The 26299-nt window shown below is 25.1% G+C and overlaps 3 protein-coding genes across 6 annotated transcripts in view; 1 reads left to right on the forward strand and 2 right to left on the reverse strand.

Moving 5' to 3' along the window:
• LOC132921338 (dynein axonemal assembly factor 11) overlaps positions 1–26299 on the reverse strand; it is a 43879-nt gene that overhangs the window by 13068 nt on the left and 4512 nt on the right. The window contains exons 2-9 of one of the 4 annotated variants that reach the window (XM_060984311.1): positions 24698–24865; positions 17969–18143; positions 15247–15425; positions 15046–15142; positions 13072–13302; positions 11700–11865; positions 11546–11610; positions 10688–10837 (exon numbers count right to left, since the gene is read on the reverse strand). In XM_060984311.1, the coding sequence (XP_060840294.1) occupies positions 10690–10837; positions 11546–11610; positions 11700–11865; positions 13072–13302; positions 15046–15142; positions 15247–15425; positions 17969–18143; positions 24698–24865 (1229 nt within the window). In that variant the 3' untranslated portion in view covers positions 10688–10689. Of the gene's footprint in view, positions 1–10368; positions 10838–11545; positions 11611–11699; positions 11866–13071; positions 13303–15045; positions 15143–15246; positions 15426–17968; positions 18144–24697; positions 24866–26299 lie in introns of those variants that run through there. The other 3 variants (XM_060984310.1, XM_060984312.1, XM_060984313.1) reach the window with 3 other exon arrangements.
• LOC132921340 (ras-related protein Rab-10) lies at positions 1001–8587 on the forward strand. The gene is made up of 4 exons (XM_060984314.1): positions 1001–1524; positions 6563–6623; positions 6944–7082; positions 7540–8587. Exons 1-4 carry the CDS (start codon positions 1398–1400, stop codon positions 7813–7815), a joined length of 603 nt encoding a protein of 200 aa, XP_060840297.1. The 5' UTR covers positions 1001–1397; the 3' UTR covers positions 7816–8587.
• On the reverse strand, positions 18755–22347 carry LOC132921337 (transcription initiation factor TFIID subunit 5). Its single transcript, XM_060984309.1, has 2 exons — positions 21132–22347; positions 18755–20319 (listed from the first exon to the last, which is right to left on the reverse strand). Exons 1-2 carry the CDS (start codon positions 22041–22043, stop codon positions 19216–19218), a joined length of 2016 nt encoding a protein of 671 aa, XP_060840292.1. The 5' UTR covers positions 22044–22347; the 3' UTR covers positions 18755–19215.

Below are 26299 nucleotides of genomic sequence, written 5' to 3' on the forward strand. Positions count from 1 at the left end.
TGTCATTGGGTATATTATATTGTTGTTTTGTTGTAAATATTATCACATTTACTTTTTGTGTTTTTGTTAATACAGATTATAAATTTTCAAAAAAAATAAAAAAATAGTAGCATAGTATTCTATGATAGTAGTTAAATGCAGTTAAATTACATGTCGTGACAATTTTTAATATGTGCTATAAATATCTCTAATTCTGAATTCATAAATTCAAAATGTTTTTATATCTTACCAGCATTTTAAGTTGATAATAGCCAGCTGCTTATACGAATGAGTGGCATTTGGCAACGTTGCATTGTTAATATCAATAATAATGTGTACAAACTACAAAATATATATATATTATTAATAAAGTTTCTATCATTTATATATGTATTGTATTTACTATTTAAGTTAATAGTGTTAATCTAACTAATCTAAGACTGTGCCCAGTACGCTACCACAGCATATAGCAGTATATAGCTAATAGAGTAATAGCTATTATAATTCCATGACCAGTCTACACATGAAAATATAAATGATAAATATACAAATACTTGTTTATAAATCAAACAATATAAATATATAATATAGTGTGTTAGTGTGTAAGTTTACGTCAGTTTATGACTGTACAAAAAAAATCTGCAAAGTGCAAATACTACAATTGCAACAAGTCCTCTGTCCTACTGATTATATTTGGATTCATACAACCACAAACATTTTATTAATTTAATAAGTACTGTTTACTTCATTATTTAAACTAGAATTTACTTTTTTAATATTTGATTAATTCAATTTTAAATTAATAAATAATTATCTTTGTCAATATATTATTATTATTACAGATTTACAGTAGATTTTGAAAAGACGAAAACAGCCGCGGCGTCTAGGAATTACAGTGTTACCGTCCTTGTAACAAAATGTGTTAATGCCACACTGTCATAATCTTTGGGTGGGAGATGGGCCGTCACACAATAACCGACCGATCCATGACGACGACGACTACGACCACGGCCGAGATAACGTTTTTTTTTTTATAGCATAAAACTACTAAATCATATTTCTTTTGCTAATCGTGGTCCACCGTTCGTGTCGCACTTAAATACTCGACGCAGTTAATTATTAACGTTAGGCCTAGTGACACGTTACCACTTTGTCTTCGTCGCCACAGTCCGTCGATTACGTTGCGAGGCCGCTGATAAAACATTCGAAACACGCTACAGACCGCCAAGAAAAATATAAAAACAATCGCTTGTCAACCTGCTACATCGTTGATTGATTTGGACCGCCGTCCCAATACGCATTTTCTACTCAGGCCCGCCTAACTCGCGCCTTTTTCAATCTACCCCTCCGCATACCAGAAGTTCCCCCTCCTTTTATTTTAGACTTTTCCGGACGAAAACAAAACCCGGTAATCCGTGATGGCCAAAAAGACGTACGATCTGCTTTTCAAGTTGTTGCTGATCGGCGATTCGGGCGTGGGCAAGACGTGTATTCTGTTCAGGTTTTCAGACGATGCGTTCACCACGACGTTCATTTCGACTATTGGTGAGTGGGCGATGTCTATCTCATCAGAGTTTAATTTAATTTGTTTAATTTTCTTATATATTACCGTGTTGTTAATTTCAAATCTCCTCTGATAGTTAGATAGCTAGATCTATTTACTGTTCAGTAGAATGATGCACACTTGCGCGTATGTACTACATTATAGATAATATACTGGAGACAATAACGACCTTCAAATCTGATATGTAGAAATTATGTGACTATGTGAGCCTTAGGATAATAATATAGACGATGGACCTGTTTCATGGAATGATTAATTTGAACAATTATTATTTATCATTGATGTTTGAAAAGTGTTGTTTCCAATTGTTTAAGTTAATCATTCAATTTTGTTGGAGTATCTTATATTAATTTTATTTGTATGTACCAGGATTATTATTTATTAATTATGTTGAATGGATAGTAAGTAAACAGGTACATTTATAATCAAAACAAACAATTTAACTGATTTAATTTCTTAAACAAGCTTTAACAGTTTTGTATATTACCTTGCAGTTAATAAGTCGATAGGTAATATTAAGTCGTTGCAATATAAAGTAGGTACCAATTTTATACATATCAAAGTCATGTTTTATAAATCATCCTTGTTTTATTGAGGTCATTTGCATTAATTTATGCGATAACAGCGGTGTAATGAGTTAAAGGAATTTTTTTTAATCATTGATTAATATTTATGTACTCGATAAAATGTTTAAAAGTCATTTAAACTGTTTGATGCTGTGATAAGTTTGAATAATAGAACTTAAAAATATTATTTATAGTTACATACTATATATTACAATATATTATGTTATTGTTTACAGTTATAAAAATAAGAGATTTTGTAGTTAGGTATAAAGTCCCTTAAAAATATTTATGACTCATTAATTTTGATTACTATTCAAGAATTTTTATTTGAAAATACTTATTATTTAACTATTATGCTGATTGCTATGTTTACTGCTTGGTAGATGGAGCATTACTATTTAGTATTTTTAATTTTAAATTAGCAGTTTCCTAATCATTTTAAGTAGGAGAAATTTTAATATTATTTACCTATTTAATCTGTTGTTGTTTATATGTGTGTAAACTTAAATTAAATGATAATAACTATTTATTGTATTGCTTTTACTAACTTATTTTAGTAATTTCTACATCACATAATAAAGATATTAAATGTCTTGTTATATTAAATATTACCTATTCTATTTCTAATTATACATACAATATCATGTTTTATTTTGAAATAGTAAATTGTAAAAGATACCAAGTTTGGTAAGTAGGTACCTAATAATAAAATATAAAAGAAATTTAATACATTGTTGTTCAAGTATTTTTATAGCTCTAATGCATGATTGTATGTTAATATTGTACCTATATTCAACATCCATAGTGTACTAATGTAATATTCATAAGCATACACAGAGCATCCTAATAGAATAAGTAAAAATATATATTGCATTTTCATGCCCATCATATCAAAATATTAATTTATTTAGTTACTGTTTGTAGTTAACTATTTAATAATTTTAATCTAGATAAGAAATCAATACTTACTAACTTCAAAAAAAAAAAATTTAAGAATTATCTTAAAAGTTCAAACAATTTTCCATAATTAATTAAAGAAAAAAAAATAATATAAGTTTTATTGTGTTTTTATAACTATTAGTACCTTTTTTTATAGAGGTATTTACTACAATTAAGATTGCCAATCAAAATGTAATTAAATATTTACCTATAATTTCATATTATGTATGAGGCAATCATCATTTTAAATACTTAACTACAGCTGTTTGTTTTAAATTGAAATTAAATAGATAATTAATAAAATATGTCTCTATAAAAATTTTGTCTAGGTACCTACACATTACTACATTACAAATCCACTTACATGCATAACGATAAAGTAGGACAGGTACCTATCTACATTCTACAAAGTATCGGTAATTTATACCTAATTTAATATTAGAAAATAATAAGTATATGATACACTATAGAATAGACAATAAAGACAATTAATAATTAGAGTTATGATGCTTATGACCACCAAAGTACAAAAAAAGAAGAAAATTATGTTGAAGATTAGCTATTAGCCTTCTATGGGTTCTAATAAATTGGAATAAAAATATAAAGATTTGTCTCCATCAACCAGCTTCATCTAAATCTATGTTGGACGTTTAATAATTTATTAAAACTATTTTCAATTATTTTCTGTAATGAATATTTAAATGAGCATTATATTGACAACTAATAGTTAGAAACTAATGAGAATTTAGAAATAGGTCTAAGTATATATTTAGACAGGGCACACTTTAAACATTATCAAAAAAATATTAACAAAACTGTTTTCAAAAAGATATAAATGCCACTTGTTTGGAGAAAATGGGTTTATTCTGTGCATTCTCCTGCATGTCACCTAACCATAGTATTAGGGTTGAGATACGTCCCGATTTGGCTTGACATTCCCGATTTTTAATATACTTGTCCCGTGTCCCGCTTCAATTTTTAGCGGGACGCGTATGTCATGATACCTAACCTAATTTTTTTTAGTGTCCTGATTCCCATTTTTTAATTAAAAAAAAAACCCTAACTCTACACAGTGTTCACAACTCAGTACCACCCTATCAGAACCCAGTTGATGTGACAATCAGTTTATTTGAAGGAGGAAATGAAGCCTGCCTTGGCAAGTACTGTTGTCAGTCTATACCACTGATTATTAACCTTTTTCAAATAACGGAACACTTAAAATTTTATAAGGTATTCGTTGAACATAGCCGTAAAATACATTAGTAATTATATAGGTACATATTTTAATTTTTTAATATTTTTCTTATTGATTTTAAAATTTTAACGGAACACCAATTAAGAACCACTGGTCTATACACACAAAACCTAGCATATTTTATCACAGAACATAAAAAGATAATTTGATAATTTGTATAGTAACAAGTAGGACTATTAACACAATTTTGAAAGTATTTTGAGAAAATTATATGAACCAGATCTAGAATTAGAACCTATGTTCCTAAGTTATAATTATAGATATGTCAGATATTGAAAATTTGATTGTAGGAAGATCAAAAACTTCCAGTTTACAGGAGTTTTTAAGTTATTAACATCAAGTTGGGTGGTTGAGTGTATACATACCAAGCATACTAAGCCTTTACTTATCTAAAAATATCTTCTGCTATTACTGAACCACTTGTTTTAGTAATATTTGTAGATTCCATACCTGATACCATACTTTTATCCTTTTTTTCAGACTCAATATAATTTAAAAATTAAAAAATGATTTTGGGTTAGGGAAAAAACGAAATTGTGTATTTAAAAAATTACACATTAATATTACACTCATAATAATATTTAGTATTCATTTGTTTGCTTAAATAGTTAAAGAAATCAACCTACATATTGTTTTTTTCACTGATTATATTTTTAGTTAATTACTATATCATTTGGCAAACATTTTTAACAATATTAAATTTATTTGGAAATACGTTTTTTTTTTTACATTGGTATTTAGTGTTAAATAAATATAAAATGTATAGATAGCAGCAAAAAGGTTAAATTAACCCAAAATAATAAGGTTCCATTTAAGTAATCATAAATAATAATTTATTACTTAGAATTTCATTCGAGAAAAGTAAAATTTTGGTTTTTTAAGACTTATTTGAAAAAATAGTTTTAAATTTGTTTTAACCTTGGGAAAATTATTTTCATAATTAATGATGTTGATTTTTTTTTTTTAAATTGTGTTAGTTATTGATCAATATCATCACAGACTCTTATAACATGTCTTATTAGTTTTTAGCCATAAATTTGAGTGTGTCAATAATTTTTGCATGATATATTTGGAAGTTTGCATTCACTTGATTTATTAAAATACAATCTGTATTAAGTGGTTGAATTTTCAATTCCAATAGAGTAATTTTGAAAATATTTCTAGGTGGGGTAAAATACATGAATTAATTGATATTCTGATATTATTTATAACAGTGGTCACATTACTCACAGCTTAGATTAGTTAAAGAAAAAGATCATCACATAGGTATATCAAAAGTTAATGAAGTCTCTGCTAGAATTAAATAATCAGAATTATTTATACTAGTCATATTTAATTGAACATTTAATAATTTAGTGTTTATCACATGTTTTTAAAAGAAAATATTATCAATAAAACTAATGTGATAATTACTTTATTATCAGAATCTGACGCACAATAGGGCTAACATTATTTTTTTTATCGTTGATAGATTACAGATAATTAATTAGATGGATTAATTTATTTTTAACATCGGTAATACTATGTATTATCCATAAAATCAAAACATAATAGACAAAATTCTATTTAAATTATTTAATGTATTTGTATACTTGGTATTTAACAAAGAAAGTGTAAAAATAGTATTATCATAACAATAGAAATATATTTATTTATTTTTCATCACATGGTACCTAATGTTATACTTAAAACAAATTTATGAATAAATGATTGAAAAAGTTGCACAATTTAAAAGAATAATAGAATACCTACTACATATGTATTTGAATTTAAAGAATATTTACAATCATATCTTATTACTCTATTTTATTCTAATTAATTTAAAAAAAAAATACCTATAGCAGTTTAAAGTTACAAAAAAAAAAAAACAATATTAAGCATTGCGTGTATTATGTTTATTATCTAGAATTTACCAAATATGACACGTTCAATGCTCTCTAATTCACATACCACACATACTTAACTCTAATCTTTATTCAATTATGTGTTAATTATTTCCGGTGCATAAATAAGCTATAGCTATGGGTACTCCATGAAAAAAGCTCTAAAAGAAATTATCAATTGATTTATGATTACTAGAAAAAAAATAGAAATTCTTCAAATCTTAAATTTCCATCCTCTGCCAAAATATTTTCAACTAATTCTATACACATTTATTAGGGTAGGAAAACTCGATTCAAATTTAGATTAAACTTAAATAAGATACCTATATTTATCTATTCTATTTTTTGATTATTAATTGATACAATTTATTTTTAGGTATTGACTTCAAAATCAAAACAGTGGAACTTCAAGGCAAAAAAATAAAACTTCAAATTTGGTAAGAATTGAATTTAAATATTGTTTACAAGTTAGTTTTTTTACTTTTTCTTTGTCTGATTTAATTATGCAACAAATAGTTTAATGTTATTTTACTTAGAAGGTCATAAATATAGTAAACAAGTTTTTGCGTTATTATTTTAATCCTATTGGCATCTTTATTAAAAACATAGTTGTGATATCTTTAATATTATATTACCAGTTTCGAATTATTTAATTAATAAAAGTAAATCAAATTTAATTTTTTTTTTTTTTTTTTTTGATTCCAGTTTATGAAAAACTTATTTATTTTAATATTATGTAATACAATTTGAATTTTAGGGATACAGCTGGTCAGGAGCGATTCCATACCATAACAACATCCTATTATAGGGGAGCAATGGGTATTATGTTAGTATATGATATTACAAACGAAAAAAGTTTTGAAAATATAGTAAAATGGCTACGAAACATTAATGAGGTATGCATATATTTATTATCATTATTATTTATTACTTGTTTATACAGAATTTAATTGTTTAATTTATTGATATAAAGCTCTGTAAATGTTGACATTCATATTGTATTGTACATTTTTTATCATGTAGTATCAACAAATCAGTATAAATTATTTTCCTATACATTTATATAAAATAAACAGTTTTATCTCATTATATCCAGTTAAGCTTTTGTTGAAAATGTATTTTATTTAAAATACTTAAACTCATTTTTAGTTGGATTTGTAAATTATGAAATCTATCAACTTTTAGCAATAAAAATACATTAATTTATAACTCTTTTGTAATATATTTCAATTTATTCTTAATTATGATTATCTGAGTTTAATTTAGCAAATATTTGATATCTATTAACTCTATTCAATACTATTTAATTATTTAAAGTTATAAATATAATATTGATTTATTTTTTCTTTACAGCACGCCAATGAAGATGTAGAAAAAATGATTTTAGGGAACAAATGTGATATGGAAGATAAACGCGTCGTCGGTAAATCAAGAGGTGAAGGTATTGCTCGTGAACATAACATATCTTTTTTAGAAACATCTGCAAAAGCAAATATAAACATTGAAAAAGCATTTACGGACCTAACATTATCGATATTGAACAAGACACCTGGACGCGAACCTACCGATGTACCCGAAAAAATTAACATTGATAGGAAATCAGACAGATTGTCTAATCGCTGTTGTTGAATAGTTAAGTATTTAATACAGAAAATTAATGGACACTATTATTATTGACAGAATTTGTGAAACACCAAGAGATAAACATTTTGCTAAGCTCATTGATATAAATATACATAAAATTGTATATTATCATGTGTACTTTAACACATTTTTATTTTACAACAAGAACTATTAACAAATTATATATTATTATTTTTTTTTTTAATGCTTAGCAAAATGCTTTTCTGTGAAGCTGTTCCTTATCATACAAATAATTGTAAATATTTATGTTACCATTATTAATAATAATTGTTTAAATAAAAACGAGATAATCATGACATCATCATACTTGTCTAATAATATAAAGCAGTTGATGTTAGTGGCTTGGGTCACAAAAAAATTTATTGGTTGTCCTCGGTGGAAGTTATGTATTATTATTTTTATTTTGTACAAAATTTCATAAAATCCTATTTATCAATTTAACCATAATACTGAGTGAGTTAATTCTTGTAGGGTTGTAATAAGTTATAAGATTTTTGCTTATAAGCTCAAAGTGTTCATAAACGGCTGTAAAAAAATTATCTTATTTAATTTACTAATAAAATAGAAATATTTTTATACAAATATTATTTTATAAAGTAATTTCAACTGGCCTAACACTGTTATTTTGTATTCATTTTGGCTTTTAGTATTATTATTTTTTTTTTTTTTTGTATTTTATCGTCTTTTTTGTTGTTAATTTATTATTCATTAAAAAAAACCAAAAAAAAAAAATAGAAAAGAAAATATTCAAATTTAATTTGCGTTAAAAACAATTTATTAACCTGTTTTTTAACTTCTTGTTACTTTATAGTTTTAAAGATTGACACATTTAAGTTAATGAATAATAATGTTGTACATTGCTTATATCTATGTGGCCTTTTTTAACAAGTTACTTATATTGTGTTAATTTCATAATAAATATTTTTAATACACTTTTAGATAAAACAGATTACCTATTTTCAATTATTTTTAAACAAACATATCAAAAATGATTAACATTTAACACTTTAAACTTAAAAACTGTGTCTAAACCTACCTGATATTCTACAGAATTTGCCTAATGAAATACCACCATTGAAATGTATTTCTCCTTACGTGTTTCAAGTTTAGAGACTTGATAATTAAAAACAATTTTATAATCATTATTATTATTATATTTTTTTCATTTTATTGAAATGTAATTCCGATAAAAGGGAAGTACCAAAATAATAAAAATTAATAAGACTACTAACTATGTAGACAAATTATTATGCAATCTACACAATTATTAACTATTTAAATAAATATAATAAATATGTACCTCATAAATATATAGTCACAACAACCACTGCACCCTAAATAGTAAGCAATATGTTTCAAGCATTAGACCATTAGTATATATTAATATATAAATATTGTCACCTCGGGCAAATACCTGATATCAATTCATAATAAAATAATGTACGAATTAATGTTACTAGTATATTTTTCGATAAAGTATACTATTAATGTTTTGACAAATTAATTATAATAATTTCTAGGTACTACAAGTGGTAGATAAAAACTTTTGTAACTTAGTAAAATCATGATACACACTTTGTTTGATTTTGACATTAATATGTTTTATGTTGGGTGGGGTAGGGTAAAAGTTAAAGTTCCTGCGAATAATATTTTTAAATTATTACAAGACAATAAAATTAACGTATTGTTATTTATCGTTTAAATAAGTCATTTTTTCCAAATTGGTACTTCAAATGAATATGAAAAAAATTATTGTTATATATGTTTTAGATATTATGGTTTCAGAATAGTTTTTAAACATTTTTAACTATAAAATAGTTTTGCTATTTTGTGCAATTCTGACAAAATTCTAACTTTAAATGCATATAAAAAAAATTGTACTTATTTTTAATATTTTTATACAGTATACACAGATATACATTTTCTACCATTTTCTTACCTTTAAATTTGATGTTAGGTAAATTTGCTCTAATATTTAAGCTAACTACACCAAATAAATTCTGCAGAATGCAAAATTTCCATGTTGTATGCATGTAAGACAGAGACAATATGATACATCGGTTAAAACGTTCTCTTAAAATTTCAAGCATTTCTACTCAGAAAATAATTTTAAATCAACATTTATAAAAATAAAAACTAAAAATTGAACATTTCTTATACCTTTAAATAGCTCAAAAATAGTCAAAATATTTTAAAAAATTTATCTAAATAAAAAACCATTTTTAAACATTTGGTAAAAATTTCAAATGTCTACAGTTATTTTTTTCCCAGTTAGCTACATCAAAATCGATTTTATCAAAAATTGGATTCGTGTAAAAATTTTCATTTTTTTGTTTGTTTCTCCCGACTATAAGATAAGTACCGACATTTTTTAAATTTGACCTCTCCAAAGTACAAACTAGATCTAATTTTATATTCAAAAGCTCCCCAGTTTTTGAAAATCGAAACATTTTATCAACAACTTAGGTATCGTATACTCATAAAATAATATTTTTATAAACTTAAAACTTAATCGCATGAAAAAACGGTAAATCAAAAAAAGAAATTATATCGTTTTTATTTGTAAGGTAGCATAATCTACGTGCATAATTATTATGAAACAAATGCAGTGAAACAATGGATTCGTCTAAATATTCTTACTATTCTTTACAACCAAATAACCATTTTGATAAACTCTAATTTCTTCAACAATGGTAATAATTGAGGTTAATTAAAAATAGCTATCGGGTTAATTGTACATATATAACTTAAAACATATATATACCAATACAGTTTAATATTAAAAAAAAATAGTTAATGGTACCTAATATAAGTATTATATTTATATTATCTGTAGTAGATACTATGAACCTCTAACCTTTATTCTAAAGGCGGTACTTCGGAATTGTCGACAAAATCTTTAAGGTTATTGTCTCCAGTTTTCTTTACGCTTGCTGGTGAATTGGTTATATTCCAAAATTCCACTTGCTTTTGACTATCAAATACTTCATCCGTTAGTTTCGATTTACTAAAAAATGTAAGTACTTTTGTTAATAAAATAAATTCATATTCCATATAATAATATCTTTATTATATTTAATACAAGCCGGAATTATAGTGATCCGTGCTTGTGTAAATAAAATTATGTTTTTTTATGAAATAATCTACTGTGTTGAACTAGGTATTCAGTATTCATTGTATTATACTTAATATTTATAATTTATATGAAAGAAAAAATGTGTACTTATATATGAAATATAAAGTCAATTAATAATTATACCCGTATAAATTAACTAAAGAATTTAAATACATATTGAACCTATTGATGTAATATATTTATTATACATTTAGGTATAACTGTATTATGTATCTATGTCCATAAATATATGTTGAATATTTTGATTAAATTTTCTATGTCTTGAGTTAAAATAATTATGGTACTTTGAATAATTAATATAAATGCATATTTAATATCATAAGCATAGGAAGATATGTTTTCTTTAAAGCTACCCATGCAAAAGTAAATATAAATGTAAAAAAAAATTGAGTTAAATGAGCTAGGTGTATATGTCAGAAATATTTACTAATTCATCCACTTGTGATCAATAAATCTATAACCTACTTTGTACAATATATCTGTCTATTATAATTTATAACGAAATATACCTATACTGGCTAGTGGCTATACTTATATAAATTATATATATTATAATGAAAAACTAGAATTTTTCTTTACTTTTCATTGTGAAAATCTTTGTCCGTGACGCATTGTTTTTTAACTGGACAGATTATTTGTTTTACCTGTTATAAAATATATATAATACACAATAAAAAAATTAAACATATAATTGGTAGACGTTTTTTTTTTTCATAATACGGCGATAATTTACTTTAGGCATAGTTATTTCCAATAGCTTAGAACCAATCAACCGTTTCGCATTGGATTCGTCCACTCTTACTTCTTCATCCAGCGCCAATTGCAATATCTTTTTTCGTACTGTGACCCTTACGTACGTGGGTTGAACGTCCACGTCCAATTCGCTGGTGTCCATGAACCTAAACCGAAAGATAAATGTTATATTATACAGCGTGATTTTTAAAGATTAATTGTGATTTGTAATGTCACTCTCTTGGTACTTTGTAAACAACTAAAAAAATCTTACTGAAAACGTAATTAAGTATTTTAGATTTATGGGAGTTCTTATTCATTATAATATAATAATTTTAATCATTTTTATCATTAATATACAATATTTTAAATGGTTTTAACTCTATAGAAAAATTATATAGGTACGGTATTTACCTACTATATATAATAACTTTTTAAACCAATTAGAAGCATTTTTTTTCATCATAACTTTTTTGAAAATGTTGATGTATTTAAATAAAGATTCGATTGAGTAATTATTGAAACATTGAGTTATTATTAAGTACTCATAATTTTTTACCTACTAATAATTATAAGTGAAATATGGGGATTACCAATAATGATTTAAATATCATTGTAATTAATATTACCTACCTAATCTAGTATTCTAGTAGATTAAATGTTATAATAATCTGTACAAATTATTAAAGCATAATAAAAACTAAATTAAATATTATATATTATTATTTTTATTATACATTTTACATTAATTTTATAATTTTGTAAATTATTTTAAAGCCTATTAAGGATTATATAATGTATTATTAATTTATTATTATCTTTAGAGGCATACATTTTAATTACTCAGGAACTACTCGTTTAAATTTTGATTTAGATACTTCAATATTTTCAAAAATTGTATTTTCTTACAATTTGACAATTTACAGCAAAAAAAAAAGGTTGATTAGATAGGTAGGTATATCTCATTTGAAAATATATGGTTTTAATAAATAAAAACGAGTATCCATAGACCATAGTTAGGTACTACAAAAGTATAAACTCAAAATTGTTTTAATAAATTCGTCATTGAATGAAACAATTTAAATACTGAACATTATGCTCCGATATTATGTTATAGGTACAATAAAAAACTATTAAATAAACAATTAGCCATTAGGTATAGTTAGTCCCCTGGCCCCTCCCTATACAAATTTCCAAAGTTATGCCCATGTCTATAAAATATTAAAATATAATAGGCACCTGTATCTTCCTCGTAAGTGTCCCCCAAAATAGCGTTGACTTATAAAAATTCACCATTAGATATTATTAATTGGTATGTGTTTAATGATTTAAATAATGTACGCATTAAAAACGTTTTTACAAAAATAATTTACTTGTACACATGAACAGTAAGCACGTATTTGTTATGTTCATTTTCCATTTTGTATGATACTTTTGCTTGGTTTAAATTATACGGACGACCGTCTTCGGCAAATAACTTTGGAATCCATGGTTCTTCTTTGGATGTTTTTTTCGCTTCATCTTGCTTTCGCTGAGCTCGTCTACTATGTAACGCCATCTCCACACGACATTCCGGAGTGTTTTCACTCGGTTGATTCCAAAAACTAAAAGTTGTGGAAATTCTATACAGGGCGATTCTTTTATCAAACAACACTCATCGTTTCAAAATCTATTAACATTTAAAATGTTTTGTTTAATTTCCAGTCGAAATTATATTCAAAAAGTACCTATATTAGACATAGCCATATATTATATAGGTTTATAATGTAAATTTTTTTGAAATAATTGTTATTAATAATTATTCATCTAATCATCTTCATTGTTGTCTTCTTGGAAACAATCGGATACAACGTACATTTGGAGATTTTCAAATTTAAATAATTAAATGTATACATAGGTACAGCGGTTAGGTCTCAAAATTGGCTTGTAGCGGCCAAATGAGTGCAATGTCGACCGAGAATAATAACCTATAGAGTATAGGGCATATTTAATTTCAGTCAAGCCTGGTGGAAAAAAACTCGTAGAATTAAGACTGCAGACTATTAAGAACAAAAATAAGAACTTGGAAAATAGTTTCACTATGAAACTATAATCTAGATAAAATAAAAAACGAGTTTTTGGAATTAATTGCTGACCAATCAATGGATTCAAAAGTTACCTACCGAATTTAGTAACTAATTTGGTCAATAACTATATTGACTAAGATATACTATTCTTCCAACTATACTAATCAGGGTAGCTTTGGATGTTATATATTTTATTACGTTCGGAGAACAAACTTTAAATACTTATAAGTTATAACTCATAAACTATTCGCCTGAATTTCAATTTTATGTATCGAAATATTCCAAAAAATATTTTGCTACAGAATATGAAATTAAAAATATGTTATAATTCAAAAAAGTAAAAATTATAAACAATTATAACAATAAATAATATTAAAAAATGTTTTTTTCATTTCGACTGGAAATTAAGAAAAAAATTTTTTCAAAAACTAATATATTTTGAAATAATGAGTTTTGTTTTTTATTACCGTATACATGTTTCGAGCTTATACGGCATAAATTAAACGATACCTAAGTCTTATATAATCAATTATAATCCTAATTATTTTTAATAAACCATTACGGTTATAGGTTAAGTAACGAACCTCACTTTAGCTTACCTTTAACAATTTTCATACGTGAAAAGATTTTTATTTGGTACATTATCATTATTACCTATGGCCATATGGGATATGTGTCTCGAAAAGTGGTGTAAGTTTTGTCATCCCCATGTTACCACCCAACTATACAAACACCCCATATACCACACCAATATACCTACACATACATCCATCTACAATAAAATTGTTTACGATATAAAATAAATAACGATGAGTCATGACTCATGAGAGTATATTAAATGTATAACGATTTACGAATAACGATATAATGCTAGATAAAATTAAAAAGAAAATAAATAGTGCCAATAATGATACTATTATATAATATATGAATTATGATATTAGATAGTACTGTTAATTATTATTTATTAGGTATAATAATCAATGATCAATTTAATACACATTTTTTAATAGATAATAGATATTTTTTATGAGTATTATTAAATTATATAAGACATAACAAACAATCAATTGAATCTATATTAGATGAGTAGCACTCTTACTAGGTAATTCCTTAGACCCCATTAAGCTATAATATATTATATATGTATAATTATTTATTTTCTATATTATTTATAAATTTTCTAATTTACTTATTAGTTATTATTACCATCTACCTACTATATAGCAACATTTTACAGTAGGTAAATACTTGTTAGTTGTTATATTTTTGTATACATACTCTTCATCTGATTCTTCATAATTTTTTTCGTGTGTTTCCATAGTTTCCTCAGTAATATTTAAAGATTTTGATGACTCTTTTTGTTTTATTCTGAAATCTATAAATAGTTAACATACACTCTAATTATTCTAATATACACGTACCTATAAATATATTAAATATCAACTAATACGCGCGTATTTTATTTTTAAAAACATTTACTTTCATAGGTTTTTTGTTGGGCAATAATTTTACATGTAATATTTGGTAACTGCTGTTTGGCGACTAATTTGTCAAATGAAGTTACATCTATTCCGTCGAGTATGTCAATTTGTGGTAAAGTACCAATAACATACTCACGATATCCATCATAATCTGTACAAGGATTTCCAGTGAGATACCTGAACAAATAATTAAACCATAAATATAACGGTTGGTGGAATCATGGTAAAAAAATCGAGTGAAAAATTCCTAACTTTAAACTTTTTAAACCCTACTTTTAAGTTTTCTTGCTGGAGATTTTTTTAACCTAACTTTTCTTCGTTTACTACTTCTAATTTTAATCGTATCTTTTCTATGAGTGATCACATTGGTGGATGTGAATGATTGACTTATTACAAAATATTATTTTTTTACTTCAATTTTGAACAATTTCATGTCAGACATTCTCGATTTTGGATATTTTTTCCTTGGACATTTTCGTTGAGTGACTATCGTTAATGATATGCCGCAACCATTGAAAATTATCACTGATTTGTCTATTCTCTATGCAAAGAATGTAGGAAATTTTTTTCAATACATTTTAAAATTGAACATTTTCACTCTTCCATATATTTTAAAAATGAATCTTTTTTTTATGTAATTATGTTTTACTATGTAATAAAATAAATTAGAATATATTTTCAAATATTTCCAAGAATACAATTCATTATGTTAATTTAATGTTGATTTATAATTGTCTATTTGATACAATAAAAGTACTATAATAATAATAATAATAATTATTATTAACTTATGTGATTATATTCTTTATTAATTTAATTTTTTTTGAACATTAAGTATAAAATAATTTCATATTTAAATATATTTTTTTTTTTAATAGAAATGTCGGAATTTTTGCATTCAAAAATGCACTTCGACAAAAATTATCTTTTTAACCTTACGATACACAATATAATAAATGTTTTTCCTATTACCCAATAAATAACTTAGATACCTACGCAGAATAATTTTTTATTATGTTTTTGAGTAATCTTTGAATACAATTACTAATTGTCAATTATTAATCATCCATTACAAAAACAATAGAGAATACCATAGGCGCCGCCAGGAATTTTATCAGGGAGGTGCATCGTGCAAGTAGGTATACGCTGATTTATAAATAATGCTTATATACGTAATAATAATAATAGTTAAATACGTAAAAATATTTTTTTCAAATTGTATGACGATAGACGATACAAAGTTATTTTAATTTTTTTTTTCAATGGCTACATTGTAACGCGGGTTAGTGGCTACGATTAGAAAACCCGATAATGACAATAGTAGCCATGAAGGCAATCATGTCATAGGCAATTTAAGTACTAATAGTTCTAAAGATATCACTATATCAGCCAACAAAACGAAGTGCTACAACTCCTTCAACAATTGACTGTTGGTGCTAATAAATTAGATATTGGACTGTATTTAAATTCCTATGTTGATAATGAATTACGTTTAAAATTATTGAAAGATCCCCGGGTTCCTCCGAAAACATATGACTTCAAAAAAGATTTGACCAACGACTCTACGAGAGTATTTGGTATGGAATGGTTTGCATTTTATCCATGGATGTTATTCAGCTGTTTCTGAAGGACCACTATGTCGCGTTTGTGTATTATTTTGACCTCGAGTACATAGAGGTGTTAAGGGGCATTCATTGTTTCTTCATGCATAAAATATCAAAAATTTAACGAGGTTTCAAAAGCTCATGAAATTAGTATTTGGCATCAAGACGCAATTAATGCGTCACAACATTTTTTAAGCTCAAAAGAGAGAAAACAATTGAGTGTTCACGAGCAAATATAGATTCGGCATTTCATAGAGAAATAGAAGAAAACAGGGGGAAACTTAGTTCTATAATCATATCGTCAATCTTATTTTACAATAATACAATTATTATTTAAAAAATAAGTATTATAATACATAATATAAATAATATAATATATAGACAGTTATATCAAATAAGTATAAATGTATAATAATAAAAAATAGAAATAATGTAAATAATTATGCAAAATAAAATAATTTCAATACCATTCAATTTTTATAATTTAATTTAATTTTTTATAAAGCCAGGGGAGTGCAAGTGCACCCCTTTGAACCCCCTCACGGTGCCTACGGAGAATACTATTTTTGAAGGCATGACATATCTATTTATCTAAATATTGTCTCAAATCAATTTAAACATCATTTAAATTTACAACATTTTTTTTTTGTTTTGAAAATGGAATACAAAATCAAATAACTATAAAATATAAAACCGATGTCATTCCCTCAAAAATATATTATTCTCTAATCCTCTATAATTTTTATAACAGGTGATTTTACTCTAAGGTTATTCAAAAATCATAAAATACGATTTTAGGTGAAATCATTTTTCTATATCACACATGGGTCTGAAATAGAAATCAAATATTACGCTGACATGCTGACATCTCTTAATAGGTATTTAAAATTATATATTTACCCGGTTATTTATTTGATTTTTATGATAATACTTTATTTTTTATGGTGTTTAAAATTAAGGAAAGCTAAAAAAAAAAGAAGAGATTTCTTACAATTTTGATTATCAATAGAATATAGTATGATATTAATCACAGACGAATTATATACAATTATGGAAAAATATTAGTTATATTAGTTATTGATAATGTAAAGTTAAAACTAATAAGACTTTACTTACAATGTTCTTAAATGTGTGTTGTATTTTAACGATTCAATGCTATCAAGTTTCCCTATAAAATTCATTGTCAAATCTAATTTATTTAAAGATTCACATCGATCCAAGTTTTCTATAATTTCAATACAATTCAACGCCAAATTTAAATACTCCAATTTCTTTAATTTGTTCAAATTTTCTGAAATCAAAAATATTATAAGTAATAACCTACCTATCCAAGCTATCTATTTGGTTTAAAATGCATATTTTGAACTATTTTACAGATCAGGATAAGAATATAATTTTCTGGGAAGATCCTTACATTAAATCAGTTCCCATACTATACAAATTAAATTTAAAAGATAATTTTAACTGTTTTAACTTTTAAGTACATTTAATTTCACAGGTCTGATTATTGCCGGAATTCCTGAACACATAAATATGCCTATGTTATAGAATTGCCTAATACAAATTATCATAGTTACTAGTTAAAACATAATTGCTTGTAAATAAAAACAATTTAGGTTAAATTAACAAGAACAGAATAGTTTAAAAATATTTAATTAACTAGCATTCAAGTTTTCAAAATGTATAGTAATTGTAAGTTGTATTAATTAAGCATTAATTAAAATCAGATATTAGAGGATCCATAAGACATTATTATTCAAATATTTTGGACTACCTAGATAGTTTTAAAATTATTAATTCTCCAGTCACTAACTAATAGTTACTCACTATTAGTCTATAATATTTGTTTTAATTATTCAAATAAACCAAGCATATATTATTATTTAAAAAAAAAATTAGAGATTTCCGGTTTATTAATTTATTAAACACACATATTCATAGACCTATAAAGATATCTTTATACTTTATAGGTCCATAATACGATTAATTTTGTACAACATTCAATTCATTTTTTTTTCTTTTAAGTATAAACTTAAATTTAATGGTACATAAATTTGAATTTATTTAAAATATATAACATGTATATTATATTTAATATACATACTATTTAGTTATTTTAACAGTCAAATAAAAATATAAAATAATTACTTAATAATATTTTACTGCAAAAGAACACAACTGCGTTTTGATGAATATATTATATTATACATGCTATAAATATATAAAAATATATTTTAGAAAATAACTTACAAATACCACAAAAAAGAATAGTTACTTATACACCCTTGTACTTAACTATAACACTATTAAATAATTAACAGAAAGATAAATGTAGTACATTAATTGTTTTTGAAAATTAACAGTTAATTGGATTGAGGCGAATTGAATGAGCATACACAAAACATAATATTCCGCCTTGAAAAAAATAGATGTATAACTGGTGAATTCTTGGTACCAAATGCTCGAAGTAAGTATTTAGAACTATTGTTCATAACGGTTGGGTTATGTACATTCATATCATCCAACGAAAGATCTTCTAAAAGTTTTGAATAATCCCAGAGCATTATTTTACAGTCATGAGATCCAGTTGCTAAAATAGTACTGTCTCTACTAAAGGTAATTGTATAAATAGGTCCTTTATGTCCAGTAAGCATAGCTACTAAATGTCCATGTGCAATGTCCCATAGAAGTACATTACAATCATTGCCAGCTGATGCTAAAACTCGTCCCTCATTTGAAAAACACAATGTCAAAATTTCTCCTTTATGACCAGTCATCAATCGTACTTGTTCTCCGGTAACACAATCCCATAAACGTACAGTTCGATCACTTGACCCAGTTGCTATATAATTTGAATTAGGGTGAAACTGACAACAATCTACATCTGAAAAATGACCACTGAACAACCTTAATGACTGATAATTATCTGTTGCCCATAATCTTGCTGTGCGGTCTCTGCTAGCAGTTGCAAAATAATAACCATGTAAACTGAACTTGACATCATATACAGGATGGTAACTTCCCTTATACGCAACTACACATGACCATAATAGTAAACTCCAAAGTCTAATTGTGCAGTCTTCTGAACATGACAATAATAATGTTTTATCAGGACTAAACGACACTTGATATACAGGGCCATAATGTCCAAGTAATGTACGAGTGGTTTCAGCTGATCTATCATCAAGTATCCTATGCATTACATCGTCTGATTCCAGATCAATATCTAACAGTTGATCAGCTGTTTTCATGCCGCGCAGTTTTTGAGGTACTAGGCTCCACACACGTACTTGACTATTAGCCATTCCTACAGCCAACATTGTTGCATCATCACTAATTGTTGCACAATTCACAGCATTAGAACAATTTAACAATGTATAACAACACACAGAAGGTAATGTTTCATGGTTTAATGCCACTCGCTTAGCAGAATCTAAAACTGCTTGAACCTTAATTTTTTTATCAATCTGAAAAATATAAATGTTTAAAAATCAAAAAAATATTAAAATGGAACATTACAAAATCAGTAAGAATTATATAGGATTCCAATTAGGTTTATAATTTAAAATTTGGATGACATTGTGTGTAGAAATTAAAAGTCATAATATTTCTACTACAAAATAAATTATTGTGTCCATTTAAAAAAAAGATATTAAATTAATATTAATTGGATTTACCTAACTATTAAAAATATTTCAAAAGTATTATAATAACCCTAAAAATAAAATATAATTTAAATTTCCTATAAATAAATAAAATTATTTAATTTAAATACTAACTAGATAAGACAGTTTTGTTTTATTACATTTATAAAATTTTTTTTTAATTTTAAGTCATTAGAAGTATTTCTCTCGATTCCTTCTATGTAGTGACAGGGTATAGGAATAGTTGTTTTGGAGGTGGGGTAGGTAATAGTTAGTAATGGTCAACTCAACGGATAATATTTTAGTATTTTAGCAGTAAGTTAAAAATATTACAATAAAAAATGTCTTTATTACGTAAAGTTTCAAGTAGATGGGTGGAAATATGTTAAAATATGTACTAAATTGTAAGTTTTCTATTTTGAAGGTTTTAAATATACTAAAATTAAAAAAAAAAAATTACTATTTAATTTAAGTTTAATCCAGAAAATATATATATTTTTTTTTAACATAATTCTTAATTTAGCAATCTGTTACAAATTTGAACAATAAGCTTAATTGATGCAATAATAAATAGCACAGGATTAACGGAATGAAGAGACAAATTAGTAAAATGATAATTATATAAATATATTTACCTCTCTCAATTGTGGAAGTGGCATTCTATCTAATGGTGGAGCATTAGGATCAATTTTAGTTTTTTTAGATAATAAAGGATTAGATTTTGATTTCTTTTTCTTTGGTTTTTCACTTTCTTGAGTTTCTTCTTCGTCTTCATCTAAGTTAACTGTTGCTGCTGCAGTTTGTAAATCTGGTTCTTTCAATAACCCATAATACACTCGGGATTTATTATCTTGCCGGGTTCCTTCTCCAATCATACCCCCAGCTACCGCATCAATTTGTTGTTTGTTTCTAGCTATTCCTTCATATACATCAAAAAACAAATTTTCTTGAACAATATCTAATAAGACAGTTTGTTTTTTTTCTTTCAGATGCCTTTTTAAAAGAGATAATGTATCCCTAGACATTCGCACAACAAATTCATTTGATTTGTAATTACTTATCAATGTATTATCTTCTAATTCTTCTTTTTTGGTAATTACTGCTAAGTTTTGAATGTCAGCTTGATAGTAAGATTCTTGTCCAGGTCCAAACTTGTTCATAAACTTCAAAGCTTCAGCTTCATAACGATTACAAACAAGATCCAAATACATGTGTACAAATACTGGGTACAAAACACAGCCCAATTCATGTTTGTAAATATCTAATGATGTTTCAACAAATTTTGATAGAGTTATATAAGCATTCTCATACACTGACGGATCTCCTTGAGATTTAAATATATTTAAAGCATTATTAACATCATGTTCAGAGGTATTATATGCAGAATCTGTCAAATTTGCTTCTTTTTTCAAAGTTTCAGCAGTAGAATTTAAGTTATACTTTTTGAGAATTTTCAATGCAACACATAAACTTGTCTTTTTATCGTCCGGTTCTTTGGGGACTTCATCAATCACTGGTTTAATATCTGGCTTAATGTCTTCTTCCATTTTCTTAAACAATTTTGTTAGTTTGTAATAATTTTTTTACATGCAATTATAATACATCTACAAACAGTACAAACTATAAAATCATAGAATAATATTATTTTATGATAAAATGTAATAATTAACTATTGAAATAGGTACTTGATATTATATTTTTGAAGGTAAGTTCAAACGTATAATAGTGATATTCAAGAGTCTTAAAATAAAATCACTTTTTAAATTAATTAAAACCATACATTTTAACGATACACGTTACACGATTTAAACTTTGGAAAATTTGAAGAATGGTTTAAAAAAATTTTAGCTTAAAAATGTGTAAACAAAATATTTTTCATGATAAGATTTTATACAGTGTTTACAGCATGAAAATTAGAATATTCAAGTCTTTATAGTTTACAGTTTATACAGTGTAGCCGTAGAAACGTTTAAAATTATTAAACAAACATGATTACACGATATTTGTATACAATCTGCCCAATATATTATTTAATATTATATATGTGTAAGTATAATATTACAAATTACATTTTTACAATAGTAATACTAAATACAGTGAGACCAATCAATGGGCAATAAGTGAGTTAAATGTCTACATGGTACATTAGTAGCACGGATATAGATACTATAGTAGTACATAATACATATTCATGATTCATGAACATTAAACATAGAAAGGACGTTAAATATGGCCGATTGAGGCAATCGCAATAAAATATTATTCAAATTAATTGCATTCGACATTCGCAAGAATACACTTTGGATGGTACCTACTATGGTAGTGAATAATGATGTAGTTTTTACATCTACAGCTAGGATCTGAATTTTAGAATTATTTTTTTTTACATAGTTACATCAATAAATCATAGTGCAGCACCATTTTCAAAAAAAAAAAATGATCCACTAAATAATTACGATTAAAAAAAGAAGGGTTCTCATTTGAAAAACAGAGGTACTATGTGTACCTATATATTCTGGACCTAGGTTCATTAAACAAAAATTCTAAATGTGCGCCTGACGTAGATTATTTTTAGGAAAATGAAAAAATAGGAATGAGATTGATTAGTGAATTATTTTATATACGATGTGCAGCATGGGAAATTTATTGAATTTTTACCAATACCTATAATCTAAAAAGTTTAATCTTATGAATATTGAATAACTTAAACATTTTTTAATGATCAAAATAAATGTAGATATGTATATATTTTTGAGAATATAAGAATTCTAGAATGAAGATTATCGTTGTATAAATTAAAATGTCTAACATAATTATCGTATTTATGAAAGTATGGGTGTTTTCACTACTCATAAAATCATAAGAATGGTAACCACGATTTACAAAGTTCTGACGTAGTGACATACTAACATAGCTACTGAATTTATGGATTTAAGTAACTTATAATTTATATTATTAATTTAAAAATTGGGAAAGTTTTGTTTTTTAGATATATTTTATTATAGAGACTAAAAGTCGTGTGTTCTTGGAAATACTTAATACATCCATTAGCATAAGGATAATTTGGTCTAAAATAAGATGTTGTATAAATTATTCACATTTAAACTATTTATATTTTAGAATATAATAATTAAAATCTAATAAATATCCTATTATTATACATATAAGAACAACATCAATACTGTTATGAGTGAATTTTGGTGGATGTTATAAATTCAGACCATATATATATATATATACATTAATACATTTATGATTTATTCGTTTTTATTTGTTAAGCTGAAGCAACAATTATAATCCTAAAATAATAACATCCAATAAATTAATCTAAATATTCTTCCTTGATACAAAAATATTATAGCAAGATACAACTGTTACAACTGTAATTTTAACGATCACAATATTTAATAGTTTGTAAATTTTTTATTTATGATTTTTAGTAATAATGGACAATGGTACTACTCAATATTTGTTTATACAAGACTTGTATTTATAAACAAATATTTAGATTACAAGAGGTTCATGATTTCATGAGAATAACTGTATAAGTATAATATAAGTTATAATAGCTACTAATAGCTAAAATTTAAAAGTACCTATTAATATTTAATATAATAAAATATTGGTTACGAAAATACAAAATGTAATCACTAATATGAGTTTAATGATTAGATTATATTTTTTCATAAATTAAGTATATACCACATCAAAAGTGAAAATTATAATTACCTATTCAGTCTATATTCTGATGTAGGTAATATTATGGTTTTATGTTACTTAGCACTTACCTATACGTACGTCTTACACGCATGGACAGCTAGTACATCATATATAAGTATATAAATGTATAATATATACTAAAGTACGTCTTAAACCAAAATAAAATAATTCTTTTTATTATAAAATAAATATTTTTCATTTAAGTATAAGTTTTATACTTATATCTAAGCGAATAAGCGGTATTACTTACCTATGTGAAATCTGAAGACTAGAGATAAAGAAAAATATATACCTACCTATAGTTCAATGTATGTAATAAGATATTAATATGTATTTCATAAATACGATCAAATTTACAATTTATTTTACAAGTTGCAAATACAAATGAATGTGAGTATGTAACTTGATTATGGGACTTTAATACGTCATGAAACTGACTATACCTAACCTTATTTGTATAATACTAGTATACTATACTAACCTATTTTAAATATTAAATTTGATTGCAAAAGTAATATTTTTAAATCTTTACACCAATTTTGTAAATTTTCTATTTTAGTAATATCTTCCTGGTGTAAAGATATTTCTTCTAAAGTGCCAATCTCACCTTCATTATGTTCAGACCGTTTTCTTATAAGTTCAATTGTAACTGGAAAAAGTTTTAAAATAATGTAGAATATTACATTATTTATATCAACCCTAATCGATTGTTATTATTGTTATTATCACAATTGAAAATGAGATGTAAAAATAAAATGTATAAAAAATGTTTTGTTATTACTTATTAGTTATTAGTGTTATTACCTATTTTAGAATCTGAGCGGAGCAATGATATTGATTTTACAATGATGTTTGTTTTATTTTTTATGTTTGTCATCACTTTTTAGGGCAGTAAAAATACTTTAATTTTCCGTTTTATTGTTAGTTTACGGTAACAAAAAAATTGGATTTAGTACTTTAGGAAGTTAAAATAAAACATTTTCTGTTATTTTATTCATAATCGACAAAAACAAATATTATATAATATATTTAAAAAAAAAAAACGGAAATTTTTACACTGAACCAGTTTTTAATAAAATTGAATTCTTTATTTAAAAACGAACAACTGAATTATATCATTAGTTTCTATTATACATGATATAGTTTACATTGCATAGTTAGCATTCGTGTACCTACATATATTATAAGTTATTTTTATATTAATAATAATTATATGTATAATCATATTAAAAGTCGATAGGGATTGTCTATTGGCCATTACTTCATTAGTTTTAGTGAGTAAACAGTTTTTAATATACATGCATTACGATTAATAGTGTTAACGACAATAAAATTAATTTGTGTAATTATTCATATTGGTAATACACAACAAATTGGCGACGAAGAAACTGATTAAATTAAAAGTATAATAAATTATAATACCTACATATTTTATAAAATTCGTAGGTAGTAAGTGTTGTATTCATGCATCATACTCAGTGACGTGTCCAGGAATTTTCGATGGGGGATGAGGGATATATGATGTTAAAAGAACAGACCAGATTTAATTCCATTAAAAACACACAAAAACTGTATAATTACTATAATATTATAACAAAAAATACTTAGTTATAATTAAACTAATTAAAAAAAAAAAAAAATTGATTAATGTATTACTTTTTTAAATTAAAATTTCTTTTCCATATTTATTTATTCTCAATGGTATTACTTTTAAGAAAGCTTTTTTTCCTAAAATAAACGAAATAAGTTACATATATATTTAGATTTTATATATTAAATTAATTACCATTGTTGAATAATCTATTTATGTAATAATACATTTAGTTTAGTTAAGTATTTTGTTCATTAAAACACCACATTTAAAAAAAATATTCAAAAACATGAGAAATTGCAAAAAATTGCATTATAAAATTAAATAGGCAAAGAATGAGAGAACATAAAGTATATAATTATAATAAAATGTATATATTATGATGAATATAACTTATAGTTTTATAAGCAATAACTTATTAGGTACTAATAATCAAAAGCAATGACTTTATAACAAGTAACAACTCTAATATCTAATAATCTGTTTTCCGAA

This window comes from Rhopalosiphum padi, chromosome 2, assembly GCF_020882245.1.
Source record: "Rhopalosiphum padi isolate XX-2018 chromosome 2, ASM2088224v1, whole genome shotgun sequence".
In the NCBI taxonomy this organism is placed as follows: domain Eukaryota; kingdom Metazoa; phylum Arthropoda; class Insecta; order Hemiptera; family Aphididae; genus Rhopalosiphum; species Rhopalosiphum padi.